Source organism: Camelina sativa, chromosome 3 (assembly GCF_030686135.1).
Source record: "Camelina sativa cultivar CO46 ecotype springtype chromosome 3, ASM3068613v1".
Classification (NCBI taxonomy): domain Eukaryota; kingdom Viridiplantae; phylum Streptophyta; class Magnoliopsida; order Brassicales; family Brassicaceae; genus Camelina; species Camelina sativa.
In genome coordinates, this window is record NC_141882.1 from 29338696 (window position 1) to 29355793 (window position 17098).

The following is a 17098-nucleotide window of genomic DNA, read 5'->3' on the forward strand; positions in this document are numbered from 1 at the left end:
TGGACTCAAGTTAAATATTTTTTTACCAAAATATTTTGGTTTCAAAATTAATATATTTAAGTGATAATTGTTTAAAAATAAGAGTCCAAACTCTCCCGTATCCAGCGTGATAACCCTTAGGTTTTTAGAGCAGTTACCAGTTTTTCTTACACGTGTGAAAGGAGTAAAAAAAAATCTTGATTGGCGTTGACTCATAGCGTTTCCCACATAACACTCCTACAAACGCTTTGCCAATCTAGGCTTTAGTGTTTCCCACATAACGCCCTAAAAAACGCTCTGCCAATCTTGCCTCAAGAATGAGGCGATAGATTGGGGAAACGTAATTACATTTTCATTTAGGATTTGTTATTGATTTCGTACAAACAAAAACTTTTTAGACCACGAGAAAGTATTATCCGTCTCATACTCAGGTCCATAAAAAGTAGTAAATGTTAGGGGTTATTGTTGAAATGGGCCTTTATGCCACAAAAAAATTGAAATAAAGCATTTCCGTTGGTGCTGATGGATTTAGACCTTTTTGTTACGCGAAATGACGGTTGTAACCTTTTTTTTTCTTCGTGCTCTGCATCATCTTCATCGTTCTTCATCGTTCTTCATCGTTCTTCATCATTCTTCATCGTCTCTGTTAAATCCATCACTACTATTATCTTCGCTCCCGATTCACAATACATCGCCAACATTATGTCCTCCAATAAACCCAAGGGATATAATTTTAAACAACGATCGGATCAATTGATTTCTTCGATTTATCATGGCGGCTTCTGAGTTTCTATAGAGACAGATTTTTGCGTAGTAGAGATAGCCTATTAAGGTGACAAGGAATGGTGGAAGGTGGTGAAGCAGAAGGGTTTCGGTTGAATCGGGATGGGTTTGGTGGTTGCGCGGCGGAGGAGAGCCATCGAAGATGAGTTAGGAGGGTGGGGAGCGACTATTTAGCCATAGCGGTGGAGACGGCAAAGGAGTAGATCGGAGACGATGACATAGAAGAGGTTTGCCTCAAGATAAATGTTCAATTTGTCTCCCGTTCAAAAGATTTTTTGATTTGGGCTCCAAACAAATATAAATAAATCCCAATTTCTTCAATCTCAAACCAAAAATACATCAAACCACCTTCGGGAATTGATCACACACATAAAAGTAAAAAATAGATATTTTTTCCAGGTTCTCAATTGATGAAAATTAAACCCTAAGAAAACTAGTAATTGGTGAACCCAAGGGAAAATAGTTAAACAAACTCTGCATTTTTTTGTTTTAAAGTTTCAGAAGGTTTTAATTTTTGAAGTTTCTCGTCTCCGTCTACTTCATTCTTCAACAACCACAATCATCATAATTAATAGATTTGCACCTCGATAACAAATTTATATTGCCGAATCAATGCATAAGTTTTTTTGGTTTAATCTTCGTATTCAGATATTTAGAAGATTCGAAATGGAGATGTATGTGCTCTTTGAAGTTGTTCATCACCGAAGAGAGAGAGAACAGAGAAGGCTGCGGTGGAGATCAAAGCGTTTGAGTTCAGCTTTTAGAGGGCAATGTCGTCATTTTCGTGCAAAATAAATACCTAAACCTGTAAGTACGGGAAAAAGTCCTAATTAGACAATACCCATCAAAATAAATACTTATCTCATAATTAACTCTAAATGTTATTACCAATCCTCACTAGTCGCATAGAGAGAAACTCCTCGTTATACATAAACCGTACACACAACAATTTGCTTTTGTAACCACATACTTGATCTAGGAAAATTTAAGACTAATTCATAATGCTCTAAATTTGGGTTACTTATTTATGTCTTTGGTGACATGCTATTGATATCAAACTATATCGTACTACTCAATAATATTTTCTGAGATGTTATACTTAGCAAGAGTATTGAACAACCACAATAAAAAGCTTCATATACATTTTCATGACCTTTTATACATGGACCTATAGTTATAGCAAAATAAGTTTGGTGAATGGTATTGAGTATTGGCTTTTGAGTAAGAAGATATATAGCAAAATATCCTAAGAAAACTTTAAAATATTTGATATTCGAAGAGGGTTGAGAAGGAAGGATTTAAAAACCCAAATTATTTTTTCTTTTTAAGACCCCAAACTATTTGATGAGATTAATTAATACCTTGGTATGAGATCTGAGGAACACGGTCCTGAAACAAACAAGGAGAAAAAAATGACGTGGGTAAAATTAGAAATATTATATGGAAATAGGATCATCTTTGATTAACGATTTCAATAAACAATAGAAAATCTGTCACATAGATTTTGTTTTTAACTAAAATTTTTAAAAATACAATTTAAAATTTTCTTCTCCAATTGTTACTCTAAGAAAAAGAAAATTTATTAGTTTCTAAACTGGTCCACGAATCTCCACTTCTTTCTCATAGTAAATAACATGAACTGCTCAGGAAACAACATTAATAAAGTGTTTAATCTCTCCCACACTTTTCACTTATCCAACAAAACAAATATTTTCTCTTTTTCCAATGAATTCTACAACTTCTACAATGCTCCAACACTGATCAACTAAATCGGGGCTGTTGAGATTTGAAAGTGGTTGTTGTAAGCTTGAAGTAATTATGAAATAGGAGATAAGGCCATGTATATTTAGGAAAAATCTAAATATACATAAGGATAAGATCAATTATATTTAGGAGGATCTAAAATATATATTTGGGAGTTATCCAATTGGGTTTTGGTTTTGTGTTTTCTATATAAGGAGGTGTTAGCTTGTGGCACAACTTATGTGTTTTTGAGCTTAAGGTTTTGAGTATTTTCCTTAAGATTAATAAGAGAGATATTCTTATTAAAGCACTTGTGTTCTATACTTGGTTTCTACACGTGGTATCAAAGCTTCTTCAATGGCAGGAGAAGACGTAAAAGCTTTGATGGAAGGAGGAGGAGAAGATAAAAGCTTGACGATGAGTCAAGAGGACAAGAAAAATTCATCTCAGGTTCTAGAACTGTCACCATCAACAGACAGAGGTTCTTCTTCTATCAATTACCCGATTTTGATTCAAGCAACTATACTGTATGGTCTATGAAGATGAGAATCCTGCTTAGGGTTCACAAATCATGGGATGTAATAGAAAAAGGAAGCTTTGATGAGACAAAGAACGATTTGGCAATTGCTCTTATCATACAGTCTATCCCTGAAGCTCTTACTCTCCAAGTTGGAACTCTAGAGACTGCAAGGGAGATATGGGAAGCTATCAGATCGAGGCATATTGGAGCGGACATGGTTAAGGAAGCAAGACTGCAAACCTTAATGGCTGAGTTCGACCGCTTAAAGATGAAGGAGACAGAAAGGATTGATGAATTTGTTGAAAAGTTGTCTGCAATTTCAACAAAATCAGCTGCTTTGGGAAACGAGTTGGCCGAACCAATGATTTTCAAGAAGTTCTTGTCAAGTCTCCCTCGAAGGAAGTTTATTCATATTGTAGCTTCCCTCGAACAGGTACTTGACTTGAATAAAACTAGTTTCGAAAATATTGTAGGTCGACTCAAGGCTTATGAAGAAAGAATTGGTGAAGAAGAGTCTGAACAGGATGATGATCAAGGCAAGCTCATGTTTGCTAACTCAAATCCTTTTGGAGGCTACAGAGGAAGGGGACGAGGAGGTCGTTCTTCCAGGGGCAGAGGAGGACGTGGCAGGTTTAGTTTTTAACAAAAGGATAGAGATAAGGAACAAGACTTGTCGCATATCACTTGTTTCAGATGAGACAAACAAGGACATTATGCATCAGACTGCCCTGATAGACTACTCAAACTACAAGAAGTAGTGGAGAAAAAGATGAGGAAACTCACATAGCCGATGAGTTGATGATGAATGAAGTAGTATTCCTTCAAGAACACAAAGTAAAACCAAGCGTTTTTGAGACCAATATCTACAACACTAATATATGGTATCTGGATAATGGTGCAAGCAACCATATGAGTGGTTTCAAGAGTTTCTTTTATGATATGTGTGAGGAAGTGACGGGCAAAGTTAGATTTGGAGATGACTCTCGTGTTGATATTAAGGGAAAAGGTTCCATACGATTTGTATTTGAGAATGGTGAGAAGAAAGTGCTGCACAATGTCTACTATATACCCGATTTGAAGAGTAACATTGTGAGTCTAGGCCAAGCTAATGAGGCAAGGTGTGAGATACGAATGGTAGAAGACAAATTAATGCTTTATGACAAGTCTGGAAAGCTACTTGTCACTACAGCAACATCCAAAAATCGTCTATATAAAGTTCTGTTGGAAGTAGATAGCATTGAGTGTCTACAACTTGTCTCAACAAATCAATCCTCCTCGACTTGGCACGCACGACTGGGGCATATCAACACTGATACGATTAAGCTGATGATCAATAAGGACTTAGTGACTGGCATACCTAACATCAAGGTTGAGAGACAAACATGTGTATCTTGTTTGCTTGGTAAACAAACAAGAGATTCGTTCCCGCGTGCGACCATGTACAGAGCTACACATCCTCTCGAGCTGATACACGACGACCTCTGTGGACCGATCACACCTACAACACTAGCTCAGAAGAAGTATGTATTTGTGCTTGTTGATGATTTCTCACGTTACATGTGGACAATCCTTCTGAGAGAAAAAGTGAATCACTCGACAAATTCAAGAAGTTTAGGATGATTGCTGAACAAGAAACAAAGTGTGTAATCAAGACACTCAGAACTGATAGAGGAGGGGAATTTACTTCAGCTGACTTCTATTCTTTTTGTGAAGAAAATGGAATCATGAGGCAATTGACAGCTCCATATTCTCCTCAACAGAATGGAGTGGTTAAAAGGAGAAACCGAACACTTATGGGAATGTCGAGAAGCATATTAAAACATATGGATTTGCCGAATTATTTGTGGGGTGAAGCTGTGAGGCGCTCGACATATTTGATCAACAGAATTGTAACAAGGTCTCCTGCAGAAAAGACTCCATACGAGATGCTGAGGGGAACGAAACCAAATCTAGATCATCTAAGGATTTTTGGTTGTATCGCATACACAAGAACAGAATCCGTGGGAAGAAAGAAATTAGATGACAGGTCGAGACTCTTAGTAAACTTAGGAACTGAGCCTGGATCAAAAGTCTATCGTTTGCTCGATCCAACTAGTAAACGATTCATTGTAAGTCGAGATGTTCGCTTTGATGAAAACAGAGGATGGGACTGGAAAAGAATAGGAATAGAGGAACTTGGTCACACTCCGAGTTTTTCTATTTTTGTTGGTGTTTTTGGAAATAGAGGTGTTCATCTAATCGAACACGAAACGGAAGAAGAAGATGGTGATCCGAAATTTGCAGAAACAAAGTCGAATAATGATCTTGTTGAAGAGGAAGATGGTGCTGAGTCGGATAATGAGGAACATGATGAACAACATCAACCGTTGGTACGAAGATCTGCTAGACTTCGAGCAGAGCCAAAATATTTCGCTGTCTATCAATGAAGAACCCTAGGATTTTAATGAAGCATCTAAGACAAAAGTATGGGTAACAGCGTGTGAGGATGAACTGGCATCAATTGAGAAAAACAAGACTTGGAGTCTAGTTGATCTACCGTATGGAGTTAAGCCGATTGGGTTAAAATGGGTGTTCAAGATAAAAAGGAACTCTGATGGAAGTATAAACAAACACAAGGCCAGATTGGTGGCAAAAGGGTATTTTCAATGGTATAGGATTGATTATGATGAGGTCTTTGCACATGTGGCTCACATGGAAACAATCCGGTTTATTATAAGTCACTCTGCTTCATATGGCTGGAAGATACAACATATGGATGTTAAGACAGCTTTTCTGAATGGAGAATTAAAAGAGGAAGTGTTTGTCACACAACCAGATGGTTTCTTGGTCAAGGGAAGTGAGAGGAAGGTATACAAGTTGCACAAAGCCCTTAAATCAAGCTCCTAGAGCTTGGAATGCTAAGATGCATATGACTCTCAAGGGTATGAAGTTTCATAGGTGCTCTAAGTAACCTTCGCTATACTTTAACAATGAAGATGGAGAATTTCTTATAGTGGCGGTTTATGTAGATGACCTGATTGTTACTGGTTCCTCACAATCTGCGATTTGCAAGTTTAAGGAGAAGATGGCGACTAAGTTTGAGATGAGTGATCTTGGGTTACTTACTTACTATCTTGGCATTGAGGTGAGACAGCTTGAATCAGGAATTGTGCTGAAACAAGAGAGGTATGCACTTAAAATATTGGAAGAGACTGGAATGAGTGAATGCAACCCTACTCAAGTACCAATGGACATGAACTTGAAGCTGTCAAAATCCCAGTTGAAAAACCCGTTGAAGGACTCGAGTATCGCAGAAGTATTGGTTGTCTCCGATACCTGCTACACACACGGCCTGATCTTGCTTACAGTATTGGAGTTTTAAGCAAGTGCATGCAGGAGCCTAAGGAGTCTCACAGAGCAAGCTTGAAGCAGGTTCTCAGGTATCTTCGAGGGACGTGTTCTTTTGGTCTTTTCTATAAACGAACGAACAAGATATGCTTTGTAGGTTACAGTGACAGCTCGTATAGTGTGGACTTGGATGATGGCAAAAGTACCACAAGACATATGTTTTATCTCGGTGATTCACCAATTACTTGGTGTTCACAAAAACAAGAGATTGTAGCTTTGTCTTCTTGTGAGGCGGAGTTTATGGCCACTACTGAAGCCGCTAAGCAAGCGATCTGGCTGCAAGAACTACTTGAAGAAGTAACTGATGAGAAGAGTGAGAGGGTGGTCATCCTGGTTGAAAACAAGTCGACGATTGCGCTTACTAAGAACCCGGTGTTTCACGGGCGTAGTAAGCACATCCACACTCATTTTCACTTTATCCGTGAATGTGTCGAGAGAGAGCAAGTGAGTGTTGAGCATGTTCCTGGGAGTGAGCAGAAAGCTGATATTCTGACTAAGGCTCTTGGGAGAATGAAGTTTAAAGAAATGAGAAATCTAATGGGAGTGTTTGATGTGAGTGAAGATGAGCTCAAGCTTAGAGGGGAGAATGTTGTTGTAAGCTTGAAGTAATTAGGAGATAAGGCCATGTATATTTAGGAGAAATCTAAATATAATAAGGTCAATTATATTTAGGAGGATCGAAAATATATATTTGGGAGTTATCCAATTGGGTTTTGGTTTTGTGTTTCCTATATAAGGAGGTGTTAGCTTGTGGCACAACTTATGTGTTTTTGAGCTTAAGATTTTGAGTATTTTTCTTAAGATTAATAAGCGATATATTTTTATTAAAACACTTGTGTTCTATACTTAGGTTTCTACAAAAGTGTGGAAGAGAAGGTCAATAGTATGATCATATTGGAGAGATTCAACAACATTAAATGATGTAGAGGCATAGTTTCCAGAAATTTGGTGGAAGTTATTCACCAAATTTTGGGTAAGTGATTAAATCAAGCATCAACGGTTACATATAACTGGATGTTTTCAGTTTTGATTTTTATTTAATTTTCTATAAACAAATCATTGTTACCAGATCTTCCCATGAGAAGCTTCTTATCGAATGTCAACACTATCCTTCGTAAGTAAATAGAACAAGTGTGCTGAAAAAAGAGATTGAAGAAGCAAATTAAAGAAGATAAAATGAAGGAGGAGAGTCTGAAATCACGTGCTGCTCTGTATGTTCATTAATAGGTCATAAGGTAAGCCTTTACCGATTCAAAGTTTTACAATTAGTACAATGTCATCCCTTGCCTTCTCTTTTTTTTTTCGTCTCAAGTCTGCAACTTCTTTTCATCAGTCATCAAAACATGGCTTCAACTTCAACTTTCAACTTTCAAAAAAAAAAATAATCTAATAAGGATAGTTAGTATGATGATGTTTTGGTTTATATGTAAATATAGATTTATATATAGATAGATTAATATTTTTATTTTATTTTATAACATATATTGTTAAAATTCTAGAAAAATATTTGTATCTAGATACAATATACATAAAATGATTTAATAAAAATAATTTAGTTAAAAACATAATTAAAACCACTAAAACATTTTCAAAGCTAAATAAATGACTTTTTGGTTCATTCATCCAAAAATAGTATATGGATACAATTATGTTTGTTTTATAATTTGATATTTGTATCTAGATACAATATACATAAAATGACCAAAAAGTCATTTATTTAACGTTGAAAATGTTTTAGTGGTTTTAATTATGTTGTTTTAACTAAGTTATTTTTTATTAAATTCAAAGAAACATCTAACATTTAAAATGAAATTATCTTGTTTTGGTAGGAAAACAAGATTTTGCGGTTTTGAAAGGAAAACATAATTGTACATTTTTTGCGGGAAAGCGAGATTTTGCGATTTTGGCGAGAAAACATAATTTTGTGTTTTTTTTTGCGGGAAAACATAGTTTTGGCGAGAAAATGAGTTTTTGCTAATTGGTTGGAAAACGTAATTTTACGTTTTTTGGCGGGAAAACGAGATTTTGCAGTTTTAGCGAGGAAACATAATTTTGTGTTATTTGGCCAAAAATAAGTTTTTTTTTGCGGTTTTGACAAAAAATGTAATTTTTGTAATTTTGGATATTTCTGAATTTTTGTTGAGTTTCTTTGTTAAAGTAAACAAATTAACATAAGTTTCATTAACGAGTAAAAATCTAAAGTCAATAAATTTAACAATTATAAGAATATATTCTAACAAAATTAGCGCATTACTTAACCCCAGGCAATGTTGGAAACTATTTTGTTATTTTTGTTTACGGTTCATCATTGTTTTGACATTTTTTCTGTAAAAATAGTATCCAAAAATATATATATATATATATATATATATATAATATGGATAGTTAGTATGATTATGTTTTGGTTTATGTGTAAATATAGATTTATATATAGATAGATTAATATTTTTATTTTATTTTATAACATATATTGTTAAAATTCTAGAAAAAATATGACTTGAGATTGGAGAAAGTAGTAGGGAGATAAGTAGAGAAAGTTGGAATTTATAAAGACCAATGGGGAAAGCGAATTTCATTACTTGATGGTTAAGTTAAACTGATTTTAATATTTACGTATTTTAAATGTATTTTTTTAACTGAATAAAACAAAATAAAAGTAACTATTGACGGGTAATTTGGAAAATATCTTTCAAGATGATACAGATAATGCTAGTAAATAAACTATTTGTTTTGCTCAATATAACAAGATGATAAAATGTGAAAACTATACATTTAAAAGAAAATTGCATCATAAATAAATATAATAAAACTTTAGAGAAAGAGAGAGAGAGAGAGAGAGCGCGTGTGTGTAATGTGTATAGAGCTTTTATCATCGCAGCAATAATCGTATCGTACGGTGGAAATTAAAAGATTGACTTAAAATCATCATAGGCGTGAACGAAAAGGCAAAAGGCCCATTAATAGCTTATTATGGCCCAATACGAGTGCTATGTGGTTTACTCTGTTTGTTGAGCAATAAGTAAAGAAGAAGTAGACAAGCGGGAGATTGAGAAATTGAGTTTCATCTTCTTCTTTTTTTGGTAAAAGACTTGAGTTTCATCTTCTTCTCCGACTGAGACGAGACGACTACGATTAGGTATCTTGATTCAGTTATGACAACATATTGCTTCGTCTGTAATAAAGAAAGAGAAATTCCTTTAAATCACTAAAAAAGTTTTTTTTTTTTCCAAAAATACCACATTTTAATTTTTTTTTCCAAAAATACTTCAAAAGTTTTTTCTTTCCAAAATTACCACAAACACAAAAAATTGATTTTTAAAATGTAAAATTTCTTTTTTTAGGTTTTGGTGAACACATTTAATTTTAGGGTATAGTTATTAGGGATAGGGTTTAATATTTAAAATTTAAGAATTAGTTTTTAGTATTAGAACTTTAATTCAATTATGTAGTATTTTTGGAAAAAAATATATTTTAGTGCTATTTAAAAAAAAAAACTAAATTGTGCTATTTTTGAAAAAAAAAATATATTTTAGTGGTATTTATGACAATTGTCTATAAAAAACGTAGAAAGACTAAATTAATTTGTCTTTATCTTTGTAATATAAAAATTCTGAGCAATTACGATAAGATCAAATCATTGAGATAAAAAATATTAGATTTTTCTTTTGTCTTATTCAAAATTTCCTGAATAAGGATTTTGTGAGTCGTATCATAACATGTGGATAGATTACTTTACATGTACACAAGTGACAAGGTTTAAATAGGGAAAAAACTCAGAAGCAAAATCAACCAAATTTATTCTTAGAAAGACATTTATTTTAATATCCTCAAACCTCACAGTTAAGTCCTGAGAGCAGATAGATCTCTGAGTCTCTCCTTACGACTTCCTCAGTGGTGGTGAATTGAAGTATGCTCCGCGCTAACCATATTCTCTGGTGGATTATATCAAATCCTCTGTTTTCAAAACAGAGTAAAGTCCCGCTGAGTGCCTTGTATTTGTTTCCAGTAGTACCTATAAACGTTTTGAAAAATATCATTGTTTCTTAATCTCATAAAAAAAATATAGGTTTTCTAAGAACAAGTGAACAAGTTGGATAATCAAAAATTCTTGCTTATATTCTGATTTTAATGTCTATAATGAAGTTGAAACAAAATTATAACAATTTGTTAACATAATGGAAGTAGACCACCTATGGTCCATAGAGATGTGAAACCTACTAACATTCTGTTGAATGAGTTTTTTCAAGAAAAACTAATCGATTTTGGACTCTCTAGATCTTCTCCGGTTGATGGTGAATCTTCTGTATCAACAATCGTTGCAGGAACACCTGGTTACTTAGACCCTGAGTGAGTAAAATCAACCAGTTATAATTAATAAAATATGAAATGTAATATCTTTTGTTAATATTTTTTTCAGGTACTATGAAACAAACTTTGCTAAGTGAGAAGACAGATGTGAATATCTTTGGGGTAATTTTGTTAGAAATCATCACAAACCAGCTTGTGATTAATTCAAACCGGGTGAAAGCGCATATTACAGAATGGGTTCGATTCATGCTCATGGAAGGGGACATAGGTAATATTATCGACCCGAAACTGATGGGAGAATTCCATACAAACGGAGTGTGGAAGGCGATGGAGTTGGCTTTGGCTTGTCTAAACCCTACCTCAATCCGTAGACCAACAATGACACATGTTGTGATGGAGATAAAAGAGTGTTTGGACTCTGAAATTGCCAGGAAACAAGGGAGTCAATAGATGTATTCAAAAGATTCTATTGAATTAAGCTTCTCTCCTACTTCTAGATTCTCACCTGGACCGAGGTGAATTGAGAGTAATCCATTGAACCCAATGATGTCTTATTGAATTTGAAGTCTTATGAACCAATGATTGTTTAAAGAATCCATTGAAGTGTTTAGTTATCTGGAACTGAAAACAAATTCTTATGAATCTAGGAAGCGGTTTCTTAGATAACAAGAAATCGATATCACAGTACTTCACAAGGCACAAGGTTGACCAAGATACCATATTTGTTTGATTTGCTTTGTTTTTCTTTAGTTTATTTTTGTCTTTTAAACTTTAAAGTGGTCAGAGAGATTTTCTCTTGGAACGATGATAGGAAAAGGAAACCATTTTTTTCTTTAGTTTCGTAGATATAATTTAGATTTAGGATTGGGTTGAATTATCCAAATAAAAAAATTATTAAAAAATAATATAATCATAATTATTCTATAAATCCCCATGCTAGCTGCCACGTAAAACACAAACTCATATTCATCATGTTTGACTCATTGTTCTCTCGTCGATGGCGAACAGTTTCCACATGCGAACAGTTGTTGCAACAGCTTCAATCTCGTCTTAAGCTACTCATAAGCAAGAAGCACGCATTATCAAGAGATCTACGTTCCGACATCGTTATCTTCATCCGATTCAATGACTTCATAAATGCTCTCCGTCGAACCGAACAACTCGTCCTCGTCAAGAACTCGGTTGTCGTATACGAATTGTTGCTTCGGTTCACTAAATTCATCATCCACCACATCCCCTACATTGCAAAACACAGGTTACATATACTATAATATTTTAATTTATTTCTCTCTTGGTTTTACTTTACTTGAAATACAAAAACATGCACTAATATATTATTCGATAATGAACATGCAGAAAATTGTCTAATGACAAGATTAACGAAGCAGTTTCGAGTCTTGTCTTTGCCTCCGCGAGTTGTAGACATGAACTACGTGAACTGGTTAGTATTAAAGAGCTGTTTTCTCAACGTTATGGTCAAAGCTTTGTAACAAGTGCTCTTCAGCTCCGCCCTGGGAATCTTGTTAACCTCCAGGTTTCAACCTTCTCAAACTTTTTTACATTCTTCTCTTTTTTTCTTTTGTTTATTTTTCTTTTGTCCGCATTAATTATAATCATTTGCAAATTTTTAACACACAGATGAAAGAAAATTTGTCTATACCTTCGGATACCGAAGGTGCCAAGACACTATTGGATGAAATAGCTAAGCAGTACTTAAAAGCATCGAGGCATAAATATACACATGAGATTAGTAAACAGGTAATGTAATTTATCTTGTTATTGGTCTAATAATTAAAGATTACTAGATATTGTTTTTTTCTTGGAATCACAATTTAGGTGGATAAAAAGGAAGAGAAGAAAGTAATGGATTCGGACTTGAATTGGTTTTCGGATAAGCAATCACCACACAAAGTTTATAAATTTTGCCTCAAGGATTATGAAGAAGAGATAAGAAAGGAAGATAAATTATCGGAGGATGATTATATAGAAGAGGCTCAAGTGGGAAAAGATCAGAGAGTACTCAGATCTAGAGAGAGTAATGAAGAAGAGAGAAGAGCACCATCATCATCACTATTGGATGAAATAGCTATGGAGTTTAGTCACCGTTTAGAAGCATTCAAGTTTGAATATACACCTGATAAACAGGTAATGTTAAATTTCTCTTTATTGATCACTAGATATTTTTTTTTCTCTTTGAATCTTAATTTTTATTGGACTTGTGTGTGTGTGTTTAGGTGGATAAAGAGGAAGAGGAAGAGAAGAGATTAATGGCTTTGAATAGTTTCTTGGATAAGCAATCACCTGACGGAGCTTATAAATTCAGCCTCACGGATTTTGAAGAAGAGATAAGAAAGGAAGAGAGATCAATGGAGGATGATTATATAAAAGAGGCTCAAGTGGGAAAAGATCAAAGAGTATTCAGATTCAAAGAAAGAAGTGAAGAAAATAGAAGATCATCATCATCATCATCTTTATCATCAATAAAAGAGCTTTGTGACATGGAGAGTATAACGTATTACAAGACGCAAAAAAGGACTCATCAAAGAAGAAGAAGGTCATCAAAGAAGGAAGGACAAGAGGATAGACAAAAGGCAGTAACGAATCAACACGTTCATCATCCTGATTACGACCAGATGAAAAATCAGATTAAGGCCGTGAAGGCAAAAGAAGAGGAAGAACTACAAAAACTAGTTCAACCAAAGCTTCCTGATGAAGACCAGATGGTAAATCAGATTAAGGCCGTGAAGGCAAAAGAAGAAGAACAAGGAAGATTAGCTACTCGATACGCCGTGAAGGCAAAAGAAGAAGAACAAGGAAGATTAGCTACTCGATACGTTCATCCTAAGCTTTCTGATTATGACCAACTTGTAGCATATTTTACAGACCTTAAAAAACAACATTGCATGAGTTGTTAACAAATATACGTCATACTCGAATTTTCATGAGTTTTGACTTGTTTTTGTAAAGATGTTCACATACTTATATAATACTTCTTTCTTTCTCCGTTCAATTGTTTTTTTTATTTTTTATTTGAGATTCTTCTTTAGCTTAGTTCGTTTTTTACTTGATTTTCTCAATACATACACCACGAGCTATACTTTCCAACACTCAAAACACTTTGAATCCCGCAATATAATTATAGATTGTCATCCAAGACAATAACTCCATCCATATTTGTTTTAAGTAAATTGTATTTTTTTTAATTGAAAAATTGTATGTAATAGGCATTTGCAGTAGCTGTCTTCGGTCTTCTATTGTCAATTTACCAACCCACAAACCAAAAAAAGGAAACCAAAAACAAAACAAAAAACATCAAAAGTCAAAACAATGCCGTCAGCAGCGACTTCAGCTCCGGCGACTACTCCGCCACCACCACCGAACTTTTGGGGAGACATGCCGGAGGAAGAATACTACATTTCACAAGGATTGCGTAACACCAAATTATACTTCGAGACACCCAACGGCAAGCTCTTCACTCAGAGCTTTTTACCGTTAGATGGTGAGATCAAAGGGACTGTGTATATGTCTCACGGCTACGGATCTGATTCTAGCTGGATGTTTCAGAAGATCTGTATCAGTTTCTCAACTTGGGGTTACGCTGTTTTCGCCGCCGATCTTCTTGGTCACGGCCGTTCCGATGGGATCCGCTGCTACATGGGTTCGCTCTCTATATATTTACTCTGTTTTTAAATCTTTGGGAATTCAAATTGTGATACACAAGTTAGAGACTTTAGGAGGAAGCATTGATGAAATTGCATGTAGAAGTTGGGATTTAGGAGCAAGAATTGAATTTGTTAACGTTTAGGCAAAAACAGAGAGGTTACTTGAAATTTTGAAGAAAAATTAGGGATTTGTGTAATTGATTTGTTAAATTTACTATCTTTAGTGTTACGCAAGACATTTTTATGGACATTGGTGATTAAAGATTGGACCTTTATTTGGTTTGAGTTCTTTAGGTGATATGGAGAAAGTTGCAGCAACATCATTAGCTTTCTTCAAGCATGTTCGTTTTAGTGATCCGTATAAGAATCTTCCGGCTTTTCTCTTTGGTGAGTCAATGGGAGGTCTTGTGACGCTTCTCATGTATTTTCAATCCGAACCTGATACTTGGACTGGATTGATCTTTACGGCTCCTCTCTTTGTTATCCCCGAGGATATGAAACCAAGCAGGCCTCACCTTTTTGCTTACGGTCTTCTCTTCGGTTTGGCTGATACGTGGGCGGCAATGCCGGATAATAAGATTGTTGGGAAGGCTATTAAGGACCCTGAAAAGCTTAAGATCATTGCATCTAACCCACAAAGGTACTATTTCGTGGTAGCAAACTGTTTTATTAGTAGTTTTGTGTTATAATCAGGGTGTCATCAAGTACTCAAAGTTTGAGACTTTTACATTTTATCCTCTAAATATCAATGTTTTGATCAATAAGAAGCTTGAAAAGTATTGCTCTGCAGATACACAGGGAAACCTAGAGTGGGAACGATGAGAGAGTTACTGAGGAAGACCCAATACGTTCAGGAGAACTTCGGGCGAGTTACTATTCCGGTATTTACGGCGCACGGGACAGCGGATGGAGTATCATGTCCTACATCGTCGAAGCTACTATATGAGAAGGCATCGAGCACTGATAAAACGTTGAAGATATATGAAGGGATGTACCATTCGCTGATTCAAGGAGAGCCTGACGAGAACGTTGAGATTGTGTTGAAGGATATGAGAGAGTGGATTGACGAAAGGGTCAAGAGGTATGGATCTAAAACCGCTTGAACAAAACCTACATTTGTGTGTTACAAGAACATGAAGAGAAATGTATATTGATGTTATGATCCATATAGTTGATTTGATTTGTTTTCTTGTCTGTTGTAATCTAAGACCAGGACTCTTGTGATGTAGTAAACTATATATATCATGGATTTGCAGACATTATACTATCATCTCTAAGTTATGGATTAGCCTATACAAGATTTGACATAAGGATCATCAGATCATGGAATCAACATAAACGTATAATTTGTTTTGTGAATCTTTTGCTTGTGGTTATGGTTGTGAATCTTGTGATTGCGAATTATTATAAACAACACAAGGGGGACTCCAAAAAAAATATAATCAAAACGGGACCATACCAGTATTGAATATTATGTAGGCTTCATCTTCGAAAGAGAAGATGTTTAAGTTTCTTTTGTCTACTTTTTTTTTAACTCTGTTTTTGTCTACACGTACATTATTGTCCTAGGGAATATATAAGACACGTCCACGTTCTCATCTTTGTACCTATTGATGTTATCATTTTATCTTTCTCTCTATCTCTATCTTCTCCTCAGCCTCTCAATCCTGTCCAACGGTAGGATTCTGTCACCAACCAGTCGTTTGGCCCATCTCATATCTTTTTTAGTCATGTAATCGTGTTGTTACCTGCTAAGACTTCCATGTTACGTCCTTCATCCCTTCAACTTGAATCATATTAAGTTTGTGGCTTTCATACATCTTTTTTAGTATACCACTTATATTATTTACGTTTTAAATTCTTGATTTCGTTATTTTTTCCATTAACAAAAAGATTTTACGTTTTCATAAAGTGATTCCAATCCAATGTATGAAGTCATTAATCTACTAAAACTACTTTGTATAAAGACATTTTGCAAGTACAACTTATTCATATGTTTCTGCTATATTGTATTTTTGCTATTCAAAACTGATATATGTGTCACCACCAAAATGTTTTTGTATAAATTTGGTAGAGGGAGACTTGAGTTTTATATGATGGCTTTAACCACCTACATTGTTGAAGTTATTACATGAAAAGCCACCTAGCGCTGACTGACATAACACATGAAGAATGTAGCATTTATTGATTTCAAGAGAGCTAGAGGAGAACGATGATGAGGGAAATAAGAGACTGGATGGATGAAAGGTTTAAGAACTAAGAAGTATGGATCCAACTAAAACCGCTTCAAACCTACATTTGTGTTACAAGAATATGAATAGAAATGTATATTGATATTATAATCCATGACTTTGTTTTGTGTCCTGATGTAATAACCTATATACAAGAGCTTACGAAAATCCCATTTTGTCATCTATAGGATGAGACAACGAGCATGGAGACAAAATTGAAAAGGTACAATCTTTTTGTTAATTTTTGGCTCTTGCGATGTGTGATAACTGTAACACACGCGACAAGGTCATCGTATAATAGTTGCAATAGAACCATACAAATATAGAATACAATGTTAATGTGGTCCTTATCATAAAAATTGAAGAATCGAAGATGTTTAATTTAATATATCTTTTCTCTGATTTCCGACTATATTTTTATCCTAGACACTATTAGGAACACGTCCATGTTCCCGCTTTTCTACGTTTTCCTTCTCTAAATTTAT

General features: G+C 34.8%; 2 protein-coding genes and 1 long non-coding RNA gene across 5 annotated transcripts in view; 2 read left to right on the plus strand and 1 right to left on the minus strand.

The window, feature by feature from the left end:
- The window catches only part of LOC104744106 (putative 2-oxoglutarate-dependent dioxygenase AOP1), a 32284-nt gene that overhangs the window by 5723 nt on the left and 9463 nt on the right, over positions 1-17098 (minus strand). The window lies entirely within an intron of this gene.
- Positions 447-7928, plus strand: LOC104778203 (uncharacterized). Of its 3 annotated transcripts, XR_015594586.1 has the most exons (5): positions 539-989; positions 1411-1569; positions 2870-2986; positions 7263-7385; positions 7482-7928. It is a non-coding gene; the product is annotated as an uncharacterized LOC104778203 (long non-coding RNA). The 3 variants fall into 3 exon arrangements; XR_015594585.1 differs by lacking the exon at positions 2870-2986 and having other exon boundaries at positions 453-989; XR_015594584.1 differs by lacking the exons at positions 2870-2986; positions 7263-7385; positions 7482-7928 and having other exon boundaries at positions 447-989; positions 1411-1649.
- On the plus strand, positions 13897-15644 carry LOC104778202 (caffeoylshikimate esterase). The gene is made up of 3 exons (XM_010502592.3): positions 13897-14378; positions 14677-15022; positions 15173-15644. Exons 1-3 carry the CDS (start codon positions 14048-14050, stop codon positions 15483-15485), a joined length of 990 nt encoding a protein of 329 aa, XP_010500894.1. The 5' UTR covers positions 13897-14047; the 3' UTR covers positions 15486-15644.

Bases quoted from the DNA above. Each gene is read 5' to 3' on its own strand.
- LOC104778202 (XM_010502592.3), top strand. From the start codon at position 14,048: ATGCCGTCAGCAGCGACTTCAGCTCCGGCGACTACTCCGCCACCACCA. The intron at 14,379-14,676 runs GTTCGCTCTCTA...TGAGTTCTTTAG, and splicing joins TGGGATCCGCTGCTACATGG to GTGATATGGAGAAAGTTGCA. The intron at 15,023-15,172 runs GTACTATTTCGT...ATTGCTCTGCAG, and splicing joins ATTGCATCTAACCCACAAAG to ATACACAGGGAAACCTAGAG.